The following is a 17,713-nucleotide window of genomic DNA, read 5'->3' as shown; positions in this document are numbered from 1 at the left end:
AGGGGCGGGTTCCGCCCTCTCCCCAGGAGTGTGGCAACACCACCACCACCCTCCTGCCTTCCTTCCTTCCTTCCTCTCGCCTGCAGTGCACGAGCGGGGTTGGGGGTCCCATGGGTGAGAGTGAGGTGGAGGGTCCCACGGGTGGCAGCGGGGTGGGGATCCCACGGGTGGCAGCGGGGTGGCAGTCTCACCACGGGTGGCAGCGGGGTTGGGGTCCTACGGGTGGCAGCGGGGTGGGGGTCCCACCGTGGGTGGCAGCGGGGACCCCCCGGGACGGGCCCGGCGGGGCAGGAGGGAAAGCGGAACCGCGGGCCGGTTGCGCCACGGGAGGCCCCTCACCGCCGCCCCCGCGGGGATCTCGGGGGGTTATAAGGGTTGGGGTGCCAGGGGGTGCCAGGCGGTGCCATGGCCAGCGCCCTCGCCCTCCTCCTTCTCCTCCTCCGCGCAGAGGCCGAAGGCTTCGCGCCCTGCCAGGCGCCCGCCCTGCAGACCAAGGTGTTCCAGTACCGGTAAGGAGGGCGGGGGGACCCGCAGCGACCCCCGAGGGGTGCGCAGAGGGTGGCAGGACTGGCACCGCTGTCCCTCCCCTCCAGGATCTGGGATGTGAACCAGAAGTCACTGTACCTGCGCGATGACCAACTGCTGGCCGGGCACCTGCAAGGGGCCAACGCCGCCCTGGAAGGTGACCCGGGGACAGGGGGCACGGGGGGCACGAGCGGTGTGGGGGGCACACGCGGGGCTCATCAGCCCGTGTGCCCCCCAGAGAAGGTGTTCTGGGTCCCCAACCGCGCCTTCGAGCCCGCCCGGCAGCCCGTGATCCTGGGCATCCGCAACGGCACCCGCTGCCTCGGCACCGGCACTGGCACCGGCACTGGCGGGGCACCCGCCCTGCGCCTGCAGGTGTGAGAGGGACACCGCGAGGCGGGGATACCGAGGGGACAGCACGGGGGATGGGGACACCGCGGGCTGGGGACACCGAGGGGACGGCACTGGGATGGGGGCACCGAGGGGATGGGGACAGCAAAGGGGTGGGGTGCCAAGGGGAGAGGGATGGGGACAGGGACATTATGGGGACACCAAGGGAATGGAAATGTCAAGGGGATGGGGACGCTGCGAGAACACCAAAGGGATGGGGACACTGCAGGGACAGAGATGCTGAGGGGATGGGGATGAGGATGGAGATAACATGGGGAGGGGGACACCGAGGGGATGGGGAGACCAGAGAGATGGGGACACTGAGGGGACAGGGATGCCATGGGAATGGGGACACCATAGCAACGGGGATACAAAAAGATTGGGGACAGGAACACTGCGGGGACACCGTGGGGATGGGGATGTCACAGGGCTGGGGACATCATGGAGAGGGGACACCTGGGTACCGCAGGGATAGGACACTGGGGGATGGGGACACGGCAGACTCCGGGGGCACAGCCCCTGCCCCGGCTTGGCCGTGGGTGCCACCCCCGGCCGGTGTCCCCGCAGGACGTGGACATCAGGGAGCTGCCCCGCACCGGGGACGCCTCGGCCGCCTTCACCTTCTTCCGCTCCTACAAGGACGGGCTGTGGCGCTTCGAGTCGGCCGCCAACCCCGGCTGGTTCCTCTGCACCTCGGCCCGCGGCCACCAGCCCCTGGGACTCTCCCGCCACCACGATGCCACCCACCTGCTCGACTTCTACTTCCAGCTCTGCTGAACCCCCAGTGATGAGGACCCCTCCCCCTGGGCATGGGTGGCACCCTCCCCCACGACAGTGCCAGCCCCTTGGCGAGGGTGACATCCCACCGGGGACGGGAACATCCTCACCCCAGGGATGGTGGCATTTTCCAGGGGAGGATGACATTCCTCTGCGGAGAGTGACATCCCCGTCCCCGGGATGGTGCCACCCCCTCCTAGACAGTGCAATCCCCTGGGGATAGTGCCAGCCCCCTGGGGACAGTGCCACCCCCTTGGGGACAGTGCCATCCTCACCTCGGTGCTGGTGAGGAAATAAAGATGCTCAGGACTCCGCGGTGCCCGTGGCGTGGGTGGCGCAGGGGATGGGGCAGGGGTGGTGGCCGCGTCACCCGCGGGGTGTCCGGGGTTGCGCCACCGGCTCTCGGGGACAGGAACGACGCGTCCCCAGCCCGGGGTGACGCAGCGGGGACTGCCCCGGGCCGGGCACCTCACGGGCCGCCCCTTCCCGGATCCCGCGGGGATACGACGCTTCCCGACCGGCACACCCGGCCTGGCATCGCGGGGAGGGGACACCGCTGGGACAGGGGACACAGGGGCACGTGAGGCTGTAGGGATGGAACATGGAGACACCGCGGGGACAAGGAATGTGTGACCCAGGGTCAGGGGGCATGTGGGACACGTGGGGCTGTGGGGATGGAGCATAGGATTTTGGGGACAGGCACATGGGCATCAACAGGACAGGGCACACAGGCACCACGGAGACAAGGCACATGGGACCATGGGGATGGAACACAGGAGACTGTTGGGACGGAGCTCATGAGGACAGAGCATGTGGGACCATGGGGACAGGGCTCACGGGCACCATAGGCACAGGGGGACAGGGCACTGGGACCACACCAGTACCTTGGGGACAGGGCACTGGGGCCTGGCACTGGCACTGTGAGACAGGAGTCACCATGGGGACAGGGCTGGTGGTGGGGACATGGCACAGGGGACATCCCTGCCATGGTGACCGTGGGCATCAGAGTGGATAATGGGGACACTGGGGACCAGATGGCATTTCCCCATCCCTCAGCGTCACAGTCCCCCCGCCCAGCCCGGCTCTACCCCACAATCATGGGGCGGGCTCTGCCCCCCGCCCTGCCTGGCCCTATAAAGCCACTGCCACCCCCGGGGGACAAAGTCCGTCCCAGAGTGACAGAGCCCAGCGTGGGGTGACAGAGCCCAGGTTGCATCGACGGGATCAGGAGCTGACAGAGCCACAGGTACCACTGGGAGCTGGGAATGGGGACAGGGATGTGCCGGGTCCTGCCCGGGAAGGATTCCCAGGGCGTTCACTCTGGAGCCTCCTGACAGCCGGGGTTGGCGCGGGTGGGTGGCAGGGACATCCCCCACCCGAGTCACCCATTGCCACTCTCTCCCTCCAGGCTCAGCCATGTCCCACGTGTCCAGACCTGCTGACAGGTGAGCAGGGACAAGGTTACAGGGTGGGGACGGGGCTGTCCCTCCCCTCGTGCCTGGGATGGGTCGCCCCCTGTGATGCCCACCCTCACCTCCCTTTCTTCCCCCTCCCCGATGCAGGGGGGCCCAGGGGCCCCGGGGACCCCCGGAGCGGTCCCACCCCCTGAGGGCCCTGGCAGGTCCCGGGGATGCTGCCGACTCTGTCATCGACCCTGACATGGTGGACTTATTTCGGGACTTCCTGGGGGCAGGTAGTGCCTGCTGGGCACACGGGTGTCCCCTTGGGTCCCACGTGCCCAGGTGGCCCCATGTCCCCGTATCCATCCCTGCCCCCACACGTCCCCCATCCCCACGTCCCTGTGATGTCCGGATTTCCCTATGTCCCCTTGTCCCCACGCACCCACGATGCCCACACACCATGTCCCTGTCCCCGTGTACCTCTTTCCCAGTCCCCATCCCCATGTGCCCACTACACTCGTGGCCCCCATCCCCATGTCCCTGTGCCCCCATCCCCACGTCCCCCATCCCCATGCCCTTGTGATGTTCCCATGTGCCCATGACAACCTGTGCATGCCCCCCCGTCTCTCCATGTCCCCATGTCCCTGTGTCCCCCATTCCCATGTCCTTGTGGTGTTCTCATGTCCCTACATGCCAATGATGCCCCATGCCCCACCTGTCCATCATGCCTGTGTGCCCGACCGCCACACAATGGCCATGTTTCCCATCCTCCCATGTCCGTCATGCCCATGTCCCCATGTCCCTGTCTCCCATCCCACAGCCTTGTGATCCCCCTACATTCCCACATTGCCCTGTGACCCCTCCCCAAATCCCCATGTCCCCAAATCCCCATGTCCCCACATCCCCATGTCCCCATATCCCCATGTCTCCATATCCGCATGTCCCCATCCTCACATCCCCTGTGTCCCCACATGTCCTCATGTCCCCTTCCTACGTCCCCACATCCCCTGCCTGTGTCCCCATGTGTTTTCACGTCCCCTGCCCGTGTCCCACATCCCCTGTCTGTGTCCCCATGTGCCCTGCCCATGTCCCCAAGTGTCCTCATGTCCCCAGAGGTGTTGGTGGCCTCTTCTGACACACGGCCCAAGGCACAGCCATACCACTACCTGGTGCGGGACACGGAGCAGAAGGGGCTGTGCCTGCAGGATGGGCACCTGGTGGCCACCAGCCTGCAGGGGGCCAACGCTGCCCAGGAAGGTGGGTGTCCTTTCTGGGGTGGGTGACACCCCCCCAAGGGCCCCCCACCCACAGCTGTGTCCCGGCAGAGCCCATCAGTGTCGTGCCCAACCGGCACCTGGAGCGCCGGCGCTGCCCCCTCATCGTGGGCATCCATGGGGGCAACCGCGCCCTGTCCTGTGGCACCGGCCCTGAGCCACAGCTGCAGCTCGAGGTGAGCAGGGGTCTGGGGGGGCCCTGGGGGGCAACCCAAGGGGACAACTCAACATGGGGCACCATGGGGTGGTGGGAAACCAAAGATGGGACAACTCAAGGTGGGGCAGCCAGGAGTCGGTCAACTCAAGTTGGATGAACTCAAGGTGGGCAACCCAAGATGGGGCACCCTGGGGTGGTGGGGACCCAAAGGTGGCTCAAACCAAAGGGGATGACTCAAGGTGAGGGCACCCAAAGGTGGGTCAACCCAAGGTGATGGCACCCAGAGGTGTGACAAGGCAAGTTGGGTCAATCCAAAGTGGACAACTCAATACGGGGCACCCTGGGGTGGTGGACACCCAAAGGTGGGACAACAAGCCAAGCTGGACAGCAGGAGATCTGTTCTCCTGTAAAGGGACATCCCAATGTGAGGGCAGCCTGGGGTGGGTCAACCCAAGGTGGACAACTCAACATGACCCAAAGGTGGGTCAGCCCAAAAGGGATGACCCAAGGTGGGGGCACTATGGGTGGTGGGGACCTAAAGATGGATCCACCCAAGGTAGATGACCCAGGGCAGAGGCATCCAGAGGTAGCTGGGGCCCAGAGGTGGGTCAGTCCTAGCTGGGTCAACTCAGGGAGGACAACCCAAGGTGGGGGCACCTTAAAGTGGTGTCATCCCCAAATGGTGCCACCTGGAGGGGACGGTTCCCCAGGGTGGTATCACCTGGTGGTGTTGTCACCTGGAGGAGGGGATTCCCCAGGGTGGTGTCATCTCTGGATGGCTTCACTTGAAGGTGGGGGTTCCTTGAGGTGGTGCCACCTGGCAGTGGGGTCACCTGGCAATGGGGTCACCTGGAGATGGGATTATCTGGAGATGGGATTACTTGGAGATGTGGTCACCTGGAGACGGGATTACTTGGCAATGGGGTCACCTGGCAATGGCGTCGCCTGGAGATGGGGTCACTTGGCAATGGTGGCACTGAAAATGGGGGTTCCCTGGATGGTGCCACCACAGGGTGGTGTCCAGCACTGTGCCCCCCACCCTCTGGCAGGACGTGGGGCTGATGGAACTGTTCTCACGGGGCAAGGACGAGGCCATGCCCTTCACCTTCTACAAGACCTTTGGGGGGTCCACGCACACCTTCGAGGCTGCAGCATTCCCGGGGCTCTTCCTCAGCACGGCCCCGGGCCCGGGGGAGGCGCTGGCCATGGCGCCCCCCCACGGGGCCACCGCCTTCTACCTGCGCCGCAAGTGACGCCACACCCAAGAGGGGGACAGCTGGGGGGGGACATTCATGGCAGGGGAACAGCCGGGGGGGACATTCATGGCAGGGGGACAGCCGAGGCAGCACCTGTGGGTGGGGGGCACCCACTGGAGGGCTGTTCTCTAAATAAAATGAGGGGTGTTGGTGTCAGCTCGTGGTGTGTGGTTTGGAGGGGACTCAGGGTCAGTCCATGGTGGGCTCAGGACCATCCCACGAGGGTTCAGAATAGATCCGGATCGGCCCGTGGGGGGGCTCAGGAGCGGTCCGTGGGGGACTCAGGATCTGTCCATGGGGGAGGTCAGGATCTGTCCATGGGGGTCACGATCGGTCCATGGGGGGCTCGGGGTCCTCCCACGATCGCTCCCCGGGACAGCTGGGGGGGCGAGGCCTCAGGGGGCGTGGCCTTCCAAACAATGGGCGTGGCCATTCGATACCGGATGGTCCTGGTCCCGCCTCCCGCTGGGGGCGTGGCCAGTAGAGGACACGCCCCCGCCGCGCGGCAGTGCCGGTAAGGGGGGAGCAGGGCAGGGTCCCCGGGGGGCCGCACGGCCCGGGGGGGGTGCGGGGGGTCCCCATGGGGCCCTCAGAGCCTCCCCCAGGGCTCCCTCCATCGCCCCGGAGGGTCTCCCAAGCTGTGTGGGTTCCCCAAAAACTCTGGGAGCCCTCCCGCCCTTGGGGCCCCTCCGTAACCTCTGGGGTTCCCCGTAAGCCTTGGGGCACCCCATAACTCTTGAGGCACCCCATAACTCTTGGGATTCCCCATAACTCTTGAGGTCCCCCTTGGACTCTGGCGGTCCCTCCTGGAACCCCCAAATATCTCTGAGCCCCGCACCGTCTGTGGGGTCCCCTCCACCCATTTGAGGTCACCCCGACATTTTTTGGGGTCCCCTCAACCCTTGAGGACCCTCCCCCCGTCCTGAGCCCTCTCCAAACTTTGGGGTTCCCCCGCAGTCCTTGGGGTCTCACCCTTGGGGTGCCTCCCCTCCCCTGGTCCCCCCTGACTCCTTTGGGGTTCCCCCACGCTTCGGCGACCCCCACCCTTTCAAGTCCCCTCCTCATCCTTTGGGGTCCCCTCCCAGAACCCTCCACAGCCACTTGGGATCCCTCATAGACCTTCCCCCCTCCAGGCCCCCTTAGAAGCCTTTGGGGTCCCTGCTCACCCCTTGCGACCCCTCTTAAAACCTCTGAGCCCCCCCAGCCCTGGGCGGTGCGTCTGTTCCGGGGGGGGGTGTCTTCTGAGGGGGGGGCAGAGTTCGGGTGGGGGCCCAGCCCCCCCCCAAATACAAATGCAAGCCCCCCCTTGTTCTGGGGAGCCCGCCCTTGGGTGCTGCCGCCCCGGACAGGGGGGCAGGGGGGTCGTGCCACCCCCCTCCCGGTGTGGGTGCCCCGGTGGCTCCGGGGTGTGCGGGACGGTTTGGAGGGGCAGCCCCTCCCCGTGGGGGTCTGTGGGTGCCCCCCCCCGTTTCCTGCCCCGGGGGGCGGAAGCGCAGCGGGTGACGCGGGGTGGGGGTGGCGGGGGGGGGGGTGTGACGTGCGGGGGTGACGCGGGGCCGTGACGTGGGGCCGTGGGGTGACGGGGCCGGACACGGGGTGTGCAGGTGCTGGGTGAGGGTGCTGGGCCCCCCCACCTGTCCGCGGGGACCCCTGACCCCCTCCCTCCTCCTCCTTCTCCTCCTCCTTCTCCTCCTCTTCCTCCTCCTCCTCTATCTCCTCCTCCTTCTCCTCCTCTTCCACCTCCTCCTCTTCCACCTCCTCCATCTCCTCCTCCTCCACCTCCTCTTCTTCCTTCCCTATCTCCTGCCTCTCTCCCTTCATCCCTTCCCCTCCTTTCCTCCCTTCGTCCTCCGTCCATCCTTCCCTCCCTTCCTTCATCCCTCCCGCCCCCTCTGTTCCCCCTCCCTCTTCTCTCCCTCCTTCTCTTCCTTCCTGTTTCCTCCTCCCCCCTTCCTCCTTCATCTCTCCCTCCCTTCTTCCTCTCGACTTCCCTTTCTCCTTCTCTCCCATCTCCCTCCCTCCCTTCCTCCTCCATCCTTCCCTCTTTCTCCCTCCTCTTCCCTCCTTCCTTCCTCCCTCTCTTCCTTCTTCCTCCTTTCTTCCCACCCTTCCTTCCTCATTCCTCAGTGCTCCCTCCCTCTTTCATCCCTCCCTATCTTCTCCATCCCTTCTTCCCTTCCCTCTTCCTCCATCCTCCTGCCATCCTTTATCCCTTCCCTCTCCCTCCTTCCATCCTTCCTTTTTCCTCCATCCCTCCTTTCCTCCATTCTTTCCTTCTTCCTCCATCCTTCCTCTCTCCTTCTTTCTTCCTCCCTCTCTCCCTCCTCTCTCCTTCCCTCCCTTCCTCCTCCATCCTTTCTCCATCCTCCCTCCTTCTCTTCCCCCTTCCCTCGGGGCAGACCCAACGCCCCTCTCCCCTGTCCCCCCCCAGGGCCACCCCCGCCATGGGCACGGACACTGCGGACACTGCGGGCACTGCGGGCACTCCGGGCTCCCTGGCCGGGCAGCCGTAGGCACGGGCACCATGGAGCCGGTGGGGACCCCCAGCCCCACCCCCGCCCACACCCCCCACACTCCCCCCGGCGTGCTGGCGGCGCAGGATGCCATCATCTTCTCTGGGGGGTGTGTTGAGGGGGTGCCCCCTGCCCTGGCAACCCCCCAAGAGCCTCCCATGTCCCCCAGTCTGCCCCCCAACCTGGCACACTCCCTGACCCCACCCCTGGCACACCCCCTAACCCTGACCCTCTCCCCTCCCCCCAGTCTGACCCCCTCCCTGGCACCCCCCATGACCCCTTCCCAGACCCCCACCCTATCCCCCACCCCGACTCCCCCCCAGGCACCTGGTTGCTCCCCTGACGTGTTCTGGGCCAGCCTGGCCCGTGCCCAGCAATGTGTGTGGGACCTGCAGGGAGCCCTCGAGGGGCAGCCGGACCCCCAGGACCCCCCAGCCCAGGACCCCCAACACTGCAGGGCCACGGCGCCCGGCATCCCCCACCCACGGCCAGGGAGTCCTGAGGAGAACATGGAGAACATGGATGTGGCCAGGAGCATCTTCCAGAAGCTCCCAGGCCATGGATACACCTCTGGGAGCAGATTCCATGTGTCCGTGGGTGGGAACATCCCACCCGAGTCCATAGCCATGGATGGGACCATTTTCCAGGAGCTCCAAGGCCACGGATCCACATTTGAGAGCTCAGTCCACGTGTCTGCAGAAGGTTCCATCTCTCCCAAGTCTGTGCCCATGGATAAGAACATCCCACCCAACTCCATGGCCATGGATGGGAGCGTCTTCCAGGAGCATCAAGGTCATGGGTCCACATTTGAGAGCAAATTCCACATATCCAGGGGTGGGAACATCCCACCCAAGTCTGTGCCTGTAGATGAGAACATCCCACCCATGTCCATGCCCATGAATGAGAGCATCTTCCAGGAGCAGCAAAGCCATGAACCCACATTTGAGAGCATCTTCCACGTGTCTACAGGTGGGAACATCCCAACCAAGTCTGTGCCTATGGATGGGAGTGTCTTCCAGGAGCTCCAGAGCCATGGATCCACATTTGAGAGCATCTTCCATGTGTCCATAGGTGGGAACATCTCGCTCACACCCATGCCCATGGGTGACAGCATCATCCATGCATCCATGGATGGGTCCATCCCATGCAATTCCATGCCGATGGATAAGAAGATCCCACCCAATTCCATGCCCATGGATAAGAACATCTCAACTAATTCCATGCCGATGGATGAGAGCACCTTCCATGAGGGCCAAGGCCACAGATCCACACACAGGAGAATCTCTGTTGTGTCTTCAGGTGGGACCGTCTCCCCTGAGTCCATGCCCATGGACAAGAACATCCCACCTGAGTCCTTGCCCTTGGATGGGAGCATCTTCCAGGAGGACAAAGGGTGTGTGTTCATGTCTGGGAGCATCTTCCACATGTCCATGGATGGGAGCAGCTCCACCAGGTCCATGTCCGTGGGTGGGAGCAGCTCCCCCTTGTCCCTGCCCGCGGGTCAGAGAATCTCACAGGAATACATGGCTGCAGACGGGACCATCTCACTCACGCCCCTGACCATGGATGACACCAACTCATCCATGTCCATGCCCATGGACAGGAACATCTCAGGGGAGCACATGCCAGAGGGTGGGACCATCTCATCCGGCAGCATCACCGTAGCTGGGACCATGTCACACACATCCACACCTACAGATGGGCCGAAGGATGGGATCATCTTTCCCAAGTCTGCACCCATGACTGGGACAATCTCTGAGGAGCAGCTGCCCATGGATTCAACAATCTCAGCCAAGAACATGTCCATGGATGGGACCAACTTACCCAAGTCTGTGCCTACTGATGGGTCCATCTCACCCCAGCCTGTGCCCATGGATGGGTCCATCTCATCCCAGTCTGTCACCATAGACAGGAGCATCTCACCCAAGTTCATGGCCTCAGGTGGGACCATTTCTCCGGAGCAAGTGCCCATGAATGCAGCGATCTCACCCAAGACCATGCCCATGGATGGGACTAGCTTGCCCAAGTCCATGCCCTTGGATGGGACCATCTCACCTGAGCCCCAAGCCCCTGGGCCCAGCGGAGAGGAAGAGGAAGAGGATGATGATGATATTGACAATGGTCATGACAATGACAATGGCAGTGGCCACAGCAGCTCCTCCCAGGAGGAAGATGCTGAGGAAGAGGAGGACCTGGAGGAGGAGGAGGAGGAGCCCCACTTCCACTCCAACCCCCTGTTCCAGAGCCGGCTGGTGGTCCCTGGGGGGACCCAGGGGGTGCCCGTTTACCGGACCCACAGCACCACCTTTGCCAATGGGGGGGACAGCCCGGGGAACACTGCAGTGGGGCAGAGGGACCCCCAAACGCCTTGCATGCCCCAACCCCTTGAGGGTCACCCAGGAGGGGACATCGAGGACATTGGGGCCATTGGGGCCATCGCTGTGGAGTGGGGTGAGTGTGGGGACCCCCACCCTTGGGGCGGTTCGGTTTGGTGTGGGGGGCACTGATGCTGATGGGCCGCCCTGTGTCTTCTCCTCTCCCAGGACCCTCCCAGCCCTCAGACCTGGTGCTCTCTGACCCCCTCGAGCTGCCCCTGGGATCAGGGGACCCCCCAGGGCTGCAGGTGGAGTGGGGGGGGCAGAAGCCCCCCACTCCCCCCACCCCTCTGGAGCTCAGCCCAGGTGATGGGGACTGGAACCCCCTCACCCCTTCTGAGCTCACCCCAGTGGGGGGGGCCTGGGACCCCCCTAGTCCCGGGTACCCGCCAGGAGGGGGAGACCAGGATCTGCCTCCCCCTCGGCCCCTGACCCCCCCAAAGCCACCCCTGAGGACTCCCACCACCCTCCCAGCCTCCCCAGCTTTAACCCAAAAAAGGGAGTTCCAAACCCTCCCAGCCCCCCCAAATGTGCCCCAGAAAGGGGAATTGCAGACCCTCCCAGCCCCCCCAGATTTCCCCCAGGGAGGGGGTCACCAGACCCCCCCTGACCCGCCAGATTTGCCTCTAAGAGAGGAGAACCAAATCCCCCCAGAGCCCCCCAGTGTGCCTCATAAGAGAGGGGGGCACCAACTCCCCTCAGCTCCCCCAGATTTGCCCCAAGAAGGGGGGCACCAAACCACCCCAGAGCCCCCCAGTATGGCCCAAAAAAGAGGGGGCTACGAGACCCTCACAGCCCCCCCAGACTTGCCCCCAAAAGGAGGGTACCAAACTACCCCAGATTTGCCCCAAAAAGAGGGGCACCAGCCCCCCCCAACATTCCCAGATTTGCCCCAGGAAGGGGGGAGTGAACCTCCCCCAGACCCCCTCAATGTGCTCCCCGAAAGAGGGGGGTCCCAGACCCCTCCAGCCCCCCCAGACTTGTCTCAGGGAGAGGGACACCAGTCCCCTCCAGCTGCCCCAGATTTGCCCCCAAAAAGTGGATACCAGAGCCCCCCAACCCCACCAGATTTGACCCAAAGAGGGCGGTCTCAGACCCCTCCAGCCCCCCCAGATTTGGTCCAGCCAGAAGGGCATCAGACTCCCCCAGATTTGCCCCAAAAAGGGGGGTACCAACCCCCTCCAGCGCCTCCAGATTTGCCCCAGGGAGAGGAATGTTGGCCCCCTCCAACCCCCCCAGATTTGCCCCCAAAAGGCGGGCACCAGCTGCCTGTCAAGCCCTTGTCCCTCCCCGATTTACCCCAGGGAGGGGGGCACCAGAACTCCTCCAGCCCCGTGACTCCCGTTGAACTCCCCCAGAGTCCCCCCAGCCCCCAGGCACCCCCCAAGCCCCCCCAGCACCCCTTCATCTCCCAGACCTCCCTTAAGCCCCCCCGGAGCCCCCTCAGCCCTCAGACCCCCCTTAAGCCTCCCCAGAGCTCCCCCAGCCCCCAGCCGCCCCCCAAGCCCCCCCTCAGCCCCCTCTGTCAGCCCCTGGGAGGGGGATCCCAGCTGCCTCCCAAGCCCCCCCAGCCCAGACCCCCCGTGCCCCTGAGAGTGACACACAAACCCCCTCCCAGCCCCGTGACCCCCCAGGATCCCCCCCAGGCGCCCCCCCAGCCCCTCTCTCCCCTCCTCTTGCTGCCTCCCCCGGGACTGGGGCTCTCTGAGGGGTCCCAGGGGGCCCCCCCCCCGCCAGGGCACGGCCCTCTGTGGCTCCCGGGGGTCTCTTGCTGCCCGGGGGGAGAAGGGGCGCAGCGACCCCCCCCCCGGACCCCCTTCTGCACACCCCGACACGGAGGAGCCGCCCCCCGAGACGGGCCCGGAGCCCCCTGTGGACCCCCCCAACAGCACCCCCGGGTGAGGGACCCCCCACCGGCCACGAGCTCTCCCAGCACCCCTGGCCCCACGTGGGACCCCCCCACTTCCCGCTGCCCCCCCAGAGCTCTGTCTGCCCCCTCCGGGCCCACCATTTCTGTCTGTGCCCCCCACACTCCCCTGTTTCCCCCTGCTCCCCCCACTCCTGTGACCCCCCCCAAACAACTCCCTGTGGCCCCGACCCCTGTCTGCTCCTCCCCAGACCCCCAATTCCCCCAGCCCCCTCCATGTGTCCCCTCATGCCCCCCCAACCCCCCAAATCCTGTCTGTGCCTCTATGTCCTCTGCAGCTGTGTGTCCATCCCTTCTGATCCCGCATCCCCCCTCACCCGCTCCATCCCCCTGGCTCCCCCCAGCCCCCCTCCATCCCCACCCCAACCCCCCTCATTTCCTCCCCCCAATCCAGGCAGAGTTTAGGGGACCCCCCCAGTCCTGCCCGAGCCCCCCAAACCCTCTCAGCTCTATCTATCTGTCCCTCAACTGCCCCTGAACCTCCTCCCCCCCTCCCAAACCCCCACAAACCCCTCGTTTATCTCAACCAAGTCCCCCCTCCCCCCAACCTGGGCAATGTTTAGGGGATGCCCCCAGTCCTGGCTGACCCCCATCCCACCCCAAAACTCCTGCCCCCCTCCCCAGCCCCCCTCATTTCCCCTCCTCTTTCCCCCAGTCCTCCACTCCTTCCCCCCCTCCCACCTCCCCGGGCAGGGGTTTAGGGTCCCCCCGCCCCCGGCACTGCCTGACCCCCCCAGACCTTCTCAGCTCTGTCTGTTTGTCCCTCACCCGGCCCCTGAGAGCCCCCAGACCCCTTTGGACCGCCCCCCATCTCCCATTCCCCTGCATTCCCTCCATCCCCAACCCAACACCCCCCACCCTGCTCACGCCCCTGTGCCCCCCAGGCCGCCCTCGGGGGGGTCCCTGCCGGGCCGGGGGGACGCTCAGCGCTTGGCCTGGCGCCTCTTCCACCTGCGCGGCGTCCGCAAGTCCCAGGTGGCCTCGTTCCTCCGCAAAAAGTAAGGGCTTGGGGGGTCCCCGCCCCCTTTTTTGGGGTCCTCTGGGCTCCGGACCCCCACAAGCTCGTGTGCCCCTCCCCCCCAGCAATGACTTCAGCGCGATGGTGGCCCAGGAATACCTGGAATTCTTCCAGTTCCAGGGGCAGACACTGGACCAGGCACTCAGGTTGGGATGGGGGGAGCAAAGGGACCCCCAAAATCGATGGTGGGGGGGAAGGGGCTGGGGGACAGGGGGGAGGGGCATTTGGGGTGGCTGGAGGGGAGGGAGGGGCTGGAGCTGATTTGGGGTCTGGGGGATCCAAGGGGAAGAATTGGGGTTTGGGGGGGTCAGGTTTGGGATGTGGGAATTCCAGGGGGCAGGTTTGGGCTTCAGGGAGGCAGGTTTGGCGTGTTTGGGATTGGGGAGGCAGATTTGGGGGTGTTACGGGGACTGGAGAAGCAGATTTGGGATGTTCTGGGGCCCGGTGGGGCAGATTTGGGGTGCTTTGGGTTTGGGGGCAGATTTGGTGTCCCTCAGACTCTTGGGGAGCAGGAGGGTAATTTTAGGGTCTGTTTTGGGGGGTGTGGAGGCAGATTTGGGGTCTGGAGGGAGCAGACTGTGGAACACCCAGGCCTGAGGGGATCCTTGGGGGGTGGATGTTTTGGGGTTCCCCTGTCAGGTCCCCCATCATGGGCTGCCCCTGGGGGTGTGTTTTGGGGGTCTCCCTCCCCAGGGTGCCCCAGGGGTGTGTTTTTGGGGTGCCCCATGCCGGGGGTGCCCCCAGGTTGTTCCTGCAGGCCCTGGTGCTGTCGGGGGAGACGCAGGAGCGGGAGAGGGTCCTCAGCCACTTCTCGCGGCGCTTCCACCACTGCAACCCTGGGGCCTTCCCATCCGCGGGTGAGACCCTGCGCCCCAACCCCCCCCGGGGTGTCCCAACCCCCCCCGGGGCACCCCCAGAGCTGCGCCACCCCCACCTTCCCCCCAGCCCCTCGTGGTCCCCCCCAGATGCACCTCCTGGGGTTCAGGGGGTGGGAGGTATCCCCAAACCTGACCCCCCCCAAACCCAAACATCTCCCCAGCCCCCCCAGAGCTCCTTTACCCCCATCACCTCGCCCTGGTCCTCAATTTCCACCACCACCACCTCCAGCCCCCCAGGGGCCCTCAAACTACACCTTTTGGGGTTCAGGGGGGTGGGTGACCTCACTGGGGGGGCGGTGACACCCCCCGGGGAGGGATTTGGACCCCCCTGACACCCCGACTCCCCCAGACTCGGTTCACTCCCTCACTTGTGCCCTGATGCTGCTGAACACGGACCTGCACGGGCAGGTGAGTCGCAGGGAGGGCCAGAAACCCCTCAAATCCACACCCTGTGCCTTTTTTGGGGGAGATTGGGGGTGGTCCTAATTTCTTGGCTGGATTTGGGGCCCCCACCCCCAAACGTGCCCCCCCAGACCCCAACACCCCCCAAATGTACCCCCCCCCAGCGCCTGGGCCGGGCCATGAGCAGCTCCGAGTTCGTGTCCAACCTCAGTGGGATGATGGATGGGCAGGACTTCCCCAGGGACCAGCTGAAGGTACAGGGGGTTCCCTCCAAGACCCCCCAGTTCCCCCCCAGGTCCCTCCTGACCCCTCAATTCCCCCTCAGACCCCCCCAGGTCCCTTCTGACTCCCCAATTCCCCCCCAATTCCCCCCCCCCCAGGTCCCTCCTGACACCCTAATTTTCCCCCCAGACCTCCCCTCCCGGTCCCTCCTGACCTCCCAGTTTTTCCCCAGACCCCCCACAAGTCCCTCCTGACCCCCCAGTTGCTCCCTCAGACATCTTCAGGTCCCTCCTGACCCCTCAATTCCCCCTCAGACCCCCCAGGTCCCTCCTGATCCCCCAGTTCTCCCCAGTTCCCCTTCAGGTCCCTCCTGACCCCCCAATTCCCCCCAGGCTCTTTACGGTTCCATCCGCAGCAAGAAGTTGGAGTGGGCAACGTGAGTAGGGAGGATTTGGGGGGATTTGAGGGTCGGGGTGGGGGCTCCCTGTGATCCTGAATGTTCCATAGGGAGGAGGAGGAGGAGGAAGAGGCCGGGGGGGGGAAGAAGAGCTCCCCCCCAAGCCCGGAGCTGCCGGGGGGGGCAGGGGCCGTCACCTTCCGCAGGGGGTGGTTGGCCAGGAAGGTCCTGGCAGAAGCTGATGGCAAGAAAAGTGAGTTTGGGGGAATCTGGGGGGGCTGAGGGGGCTTGGAGTACAGGGGGGAGAATTGGGGTGGGTTGGGGGGATTGGGGGCAGGTTTTGGAGTGGTTTGGGGTTTTGGGGGCTTCAGAGGGGCAGATCTGGGGTGGTTTGGGCTCTGGTTGGGGCAGATTTGGGGTGGATTGGGGTAAGATTTGGAGTTTGGGGATCCAGGGGTAAGATCTGGGGGAGACTGGGGGCTTGAGGGGGCATATTTGGGGTGTGTTTGGGTCTGGGTGGGGCAGATCTGGAGTGTTTTGGGGACAGATTGGGCATTTAGAGGGTCCAGGGTGTGGAATTGGGGTAGTTTGGACTCGGGGAAGGGCATATTTGGCGTCGGTTGGGTTGGGGAGGGGGGGCAGATCTGGGGCAGTTTGGGGGCAGATTTGGGGTCTGTTGGGACCCTGGGGGGGGTAGATTTGTGATATTTTGTGTTTTGGAGACAGATTTGGGGACTTTTTGGGGCCCAAAGGGTAGCTTGGGGGAGTGTTGGGGTTCGGGGGTGGGACACAAACACGGGGCCACGTGGGCTGTTTAGGGGGTCCCACCCCCAGGCTCTGTTTCACCGTGGGGGGGTCCCATCCCCGGGGGGTGTTTTTGGGCTGTCCTGGTGTCCCACCCACATTCCGCCCAGCCCCGTGGGGCCGTCGGGGCTGGAAGCCCTTCCAGGCTGTTCTCCGCGGGACCTTCCTCTTCTTCCTCAAGCCTGGGGGCGGGTCCCGGGGGGTCTCCCGGCGCCCCTCGGAGCCAGACCCCGCTGGGGCCGCCCCGGAGGAGGGGGGGGGGAGCCGAGGAGCCCCTGGGGGTGCACCACGCGCTGGCCGAGAGAGCCCCCAAATACACCAAGCGGCCCAACGTGTTCCGGCTGCAGACGGCGGAGAGGAGGCTCTTCCTCTTCCAGGCGCCGTGAGTGACCGACCGGGGGGCGCGGGGGACATGAGGTCACCGATGGCGTCACTGATGACGTCACCCCGCAGGACCCCCGAGGAGATGCTGTCCTGGATCTCCCGCATCAATCTCGTGGCCGCGCTGTTCTCCTCCCCCCCGTTCCCCGCAGCCGTCGGGTCCCAGCGGCGCTTCGTGAGGCCCATCCTGCCCACGGCCCCCAGCAGGAGCCCCCCGGTGAGCCCCCCGGGACCCCCAACTTAGGGGGCATCCGTGGCCGCCCATCACCCCCAGCAGGAGCCCCCCGGTGAGCCCCCCGGGACCCCCAACTTGGGGGGCACCCAGCGGTCTGTCAGCCCCACCCTCCCTGCAGCCCCTCCGTGAGCCCCCTCAGTCTGGGGGGTGCACCCATGGGTGCCCACCACCCCCATCCCCCCAATAGCCTCCCAAGCGCCCCCAAATGAGGGGGCGACACCCCTGGGTGCCCACCACCCCCACCCTCCCCCCAGTCCCCCATGAGCCCCCGGGGGGTGGGGTGGGAGTCAGCTCTGGCCCCACCCGCGCCCACCCCCGTGTCCCCCACGGCAGGAGGAGCAGCTCCGGTGCCACGAGCAGTGGCTGGAGAGGGTGGCCCAGGAGCTCCTGGAGCACCAGAGGCACCTCCCCGAGGGCAGGGGCCGCGCCCGAGACCTGGACGAGTATCGGGTCAAGAAGGAATTCCTGATGGAGGAGGTGGGCGGGCCACCGGGACAGCAGGGACACCTGGGACATCAGGAGAGCAGGGACACTGGGGACACCTGGGACAGGGGGAACACCTGGGATGTCAGAGATACCATGGACATCAGGGACAATGGGGACATCAGGACACTAGGGACATTGGGGACACAGGGAATACCAGGACACCAAGGACAGGTGGGACACCAGGAATGTCGCTATGGTGGTGGCCCATCTCTATTCTCATCTTTTCCATGGGAGAGTTGACACTGTGGGACATGGGGAACACCAAGGACATTGGGGATATCAGGACACTGGGGACA

At 65.3% G+C, this 17,713-nt stretch overlaps 2 protein-coding genes across 3 annotated transcripts; both read left to right on the top strand.

Annotated features, from left to right (window-relative positions):
- The first annotated feature begins 29 nt into the window (after positions 1-29).
- Positions 30-2,006, top strand: LOC139683670 (interleukin-36 receptor antagonist protein-like). 2 transcript variants are annotated; one of them, XM_071579023.1, is made up of 5 exons: positions 30-114; positions 449-509; positions 594-682; positions 764-900; positions 1,555-2,006. In XM_071579023.1, the coding sequence occupies exons 1-5, from the start codon at positions 111-113 to the stop codon at positions 1,690-1,692; spliced, it is 429 nt and encodes a 142-aa protein (XP_071435124.1). In that variant the 5' UTR covers positions 30-110; the 3' UTR covers positions 1,693-2,006. The 2 variants fall into 2 exon arrangements, with proteins under 2 accessions (XP_071435124.1, XP_071435123.1); XM_071579022.1 differs by having other exon boundaries at positions 1,483-2,006.
- An 835-nt stretch (positions 2,007-2,841) lies between these two features.
- LOC139683669 (interleukin-36 receptor antagonist protein-like) lies at positions 2,842-5,826 on the top strand. The gene is made up of 6 exons (XM_071579021.1): positions 2,842-2,938; positions 3,101-3,137; positions 3,255-3,385; positions 4,206-4,349; positions 4,418-4,542; positions 5,573-5,826. Exons 2-6 carry the CDS (start codon positions 3,109-3,111, stop codon positions 5,774-5,776), a joined length of 633 nt encoding a protein of 210 aa, XP_071435122.1. The 5' UTR covers positions 2,842-2,938; positions 3,101-3,108; the 3' UTR covers positions 5,777-5,826.
- Positions 5,827-17,713: the final 11,887 nt, after the last annotated feature.

The sequence above is a fragment of the Pithys albifrons genome, chromosome 29 (genome assembly GCF_047495875.1).
Source record: "Pithys albifrons albifrons isolate INPA30051 chromosome 29, PitAlb_v1, whole genome shotgun sequence".
Classification (NCBI taxonomy): domain Eukaryota; kingdom Metazoa; phylum Chordata; class Aves; order Passeriformes; family Thamnophilidae; genus Pithys; species Pithys albifrons.
This window is presented reverse-complemented; position numbering and strand designations above follow the sequence as displayed.

Excerpts from the sequence above, each read along its gene's own strand:
- LOC139683670 (XM_071579022.1), top strand. Across the intron at positions 510-593 it reads ACCAAGGTGTTCCAGTACCG|GATCTGGGATGTGAACCAGA; the intron begins GTAAGGAGGGCG and ends CCTCCCCTCCAG. Across the intron at positions 683-763 it reads GGCCAACGCCGCCCTGGAAG|AGAAGGTGTTCTGGGTCCCC; the intron begins GTGACCCGGGGA and ends TGTGCCCCCCAG.
- LOC139683669 (XM_071579021.1), top strand. The coding sequence starts at position 3,109 with ATGTCCCACGTGTCCAGACCTGCTGACAG. Across the intron at positions 3,138-3,254 it reads GTGTCCAGACCTGCTGACAG|GGGGGCCCAGGGGCCCCGGG; the intron begins GTGAGCAGGGAC and ends TCCCCGATGCAG. Across the intron at positions 4,543-5,572 it reads AGCCACAGCTGCAGCTCGAG|GACGTGGGGCTGATGGAACT; the intron begins GTGAGCAGGGGT and ends ACCCTCTGGCAG.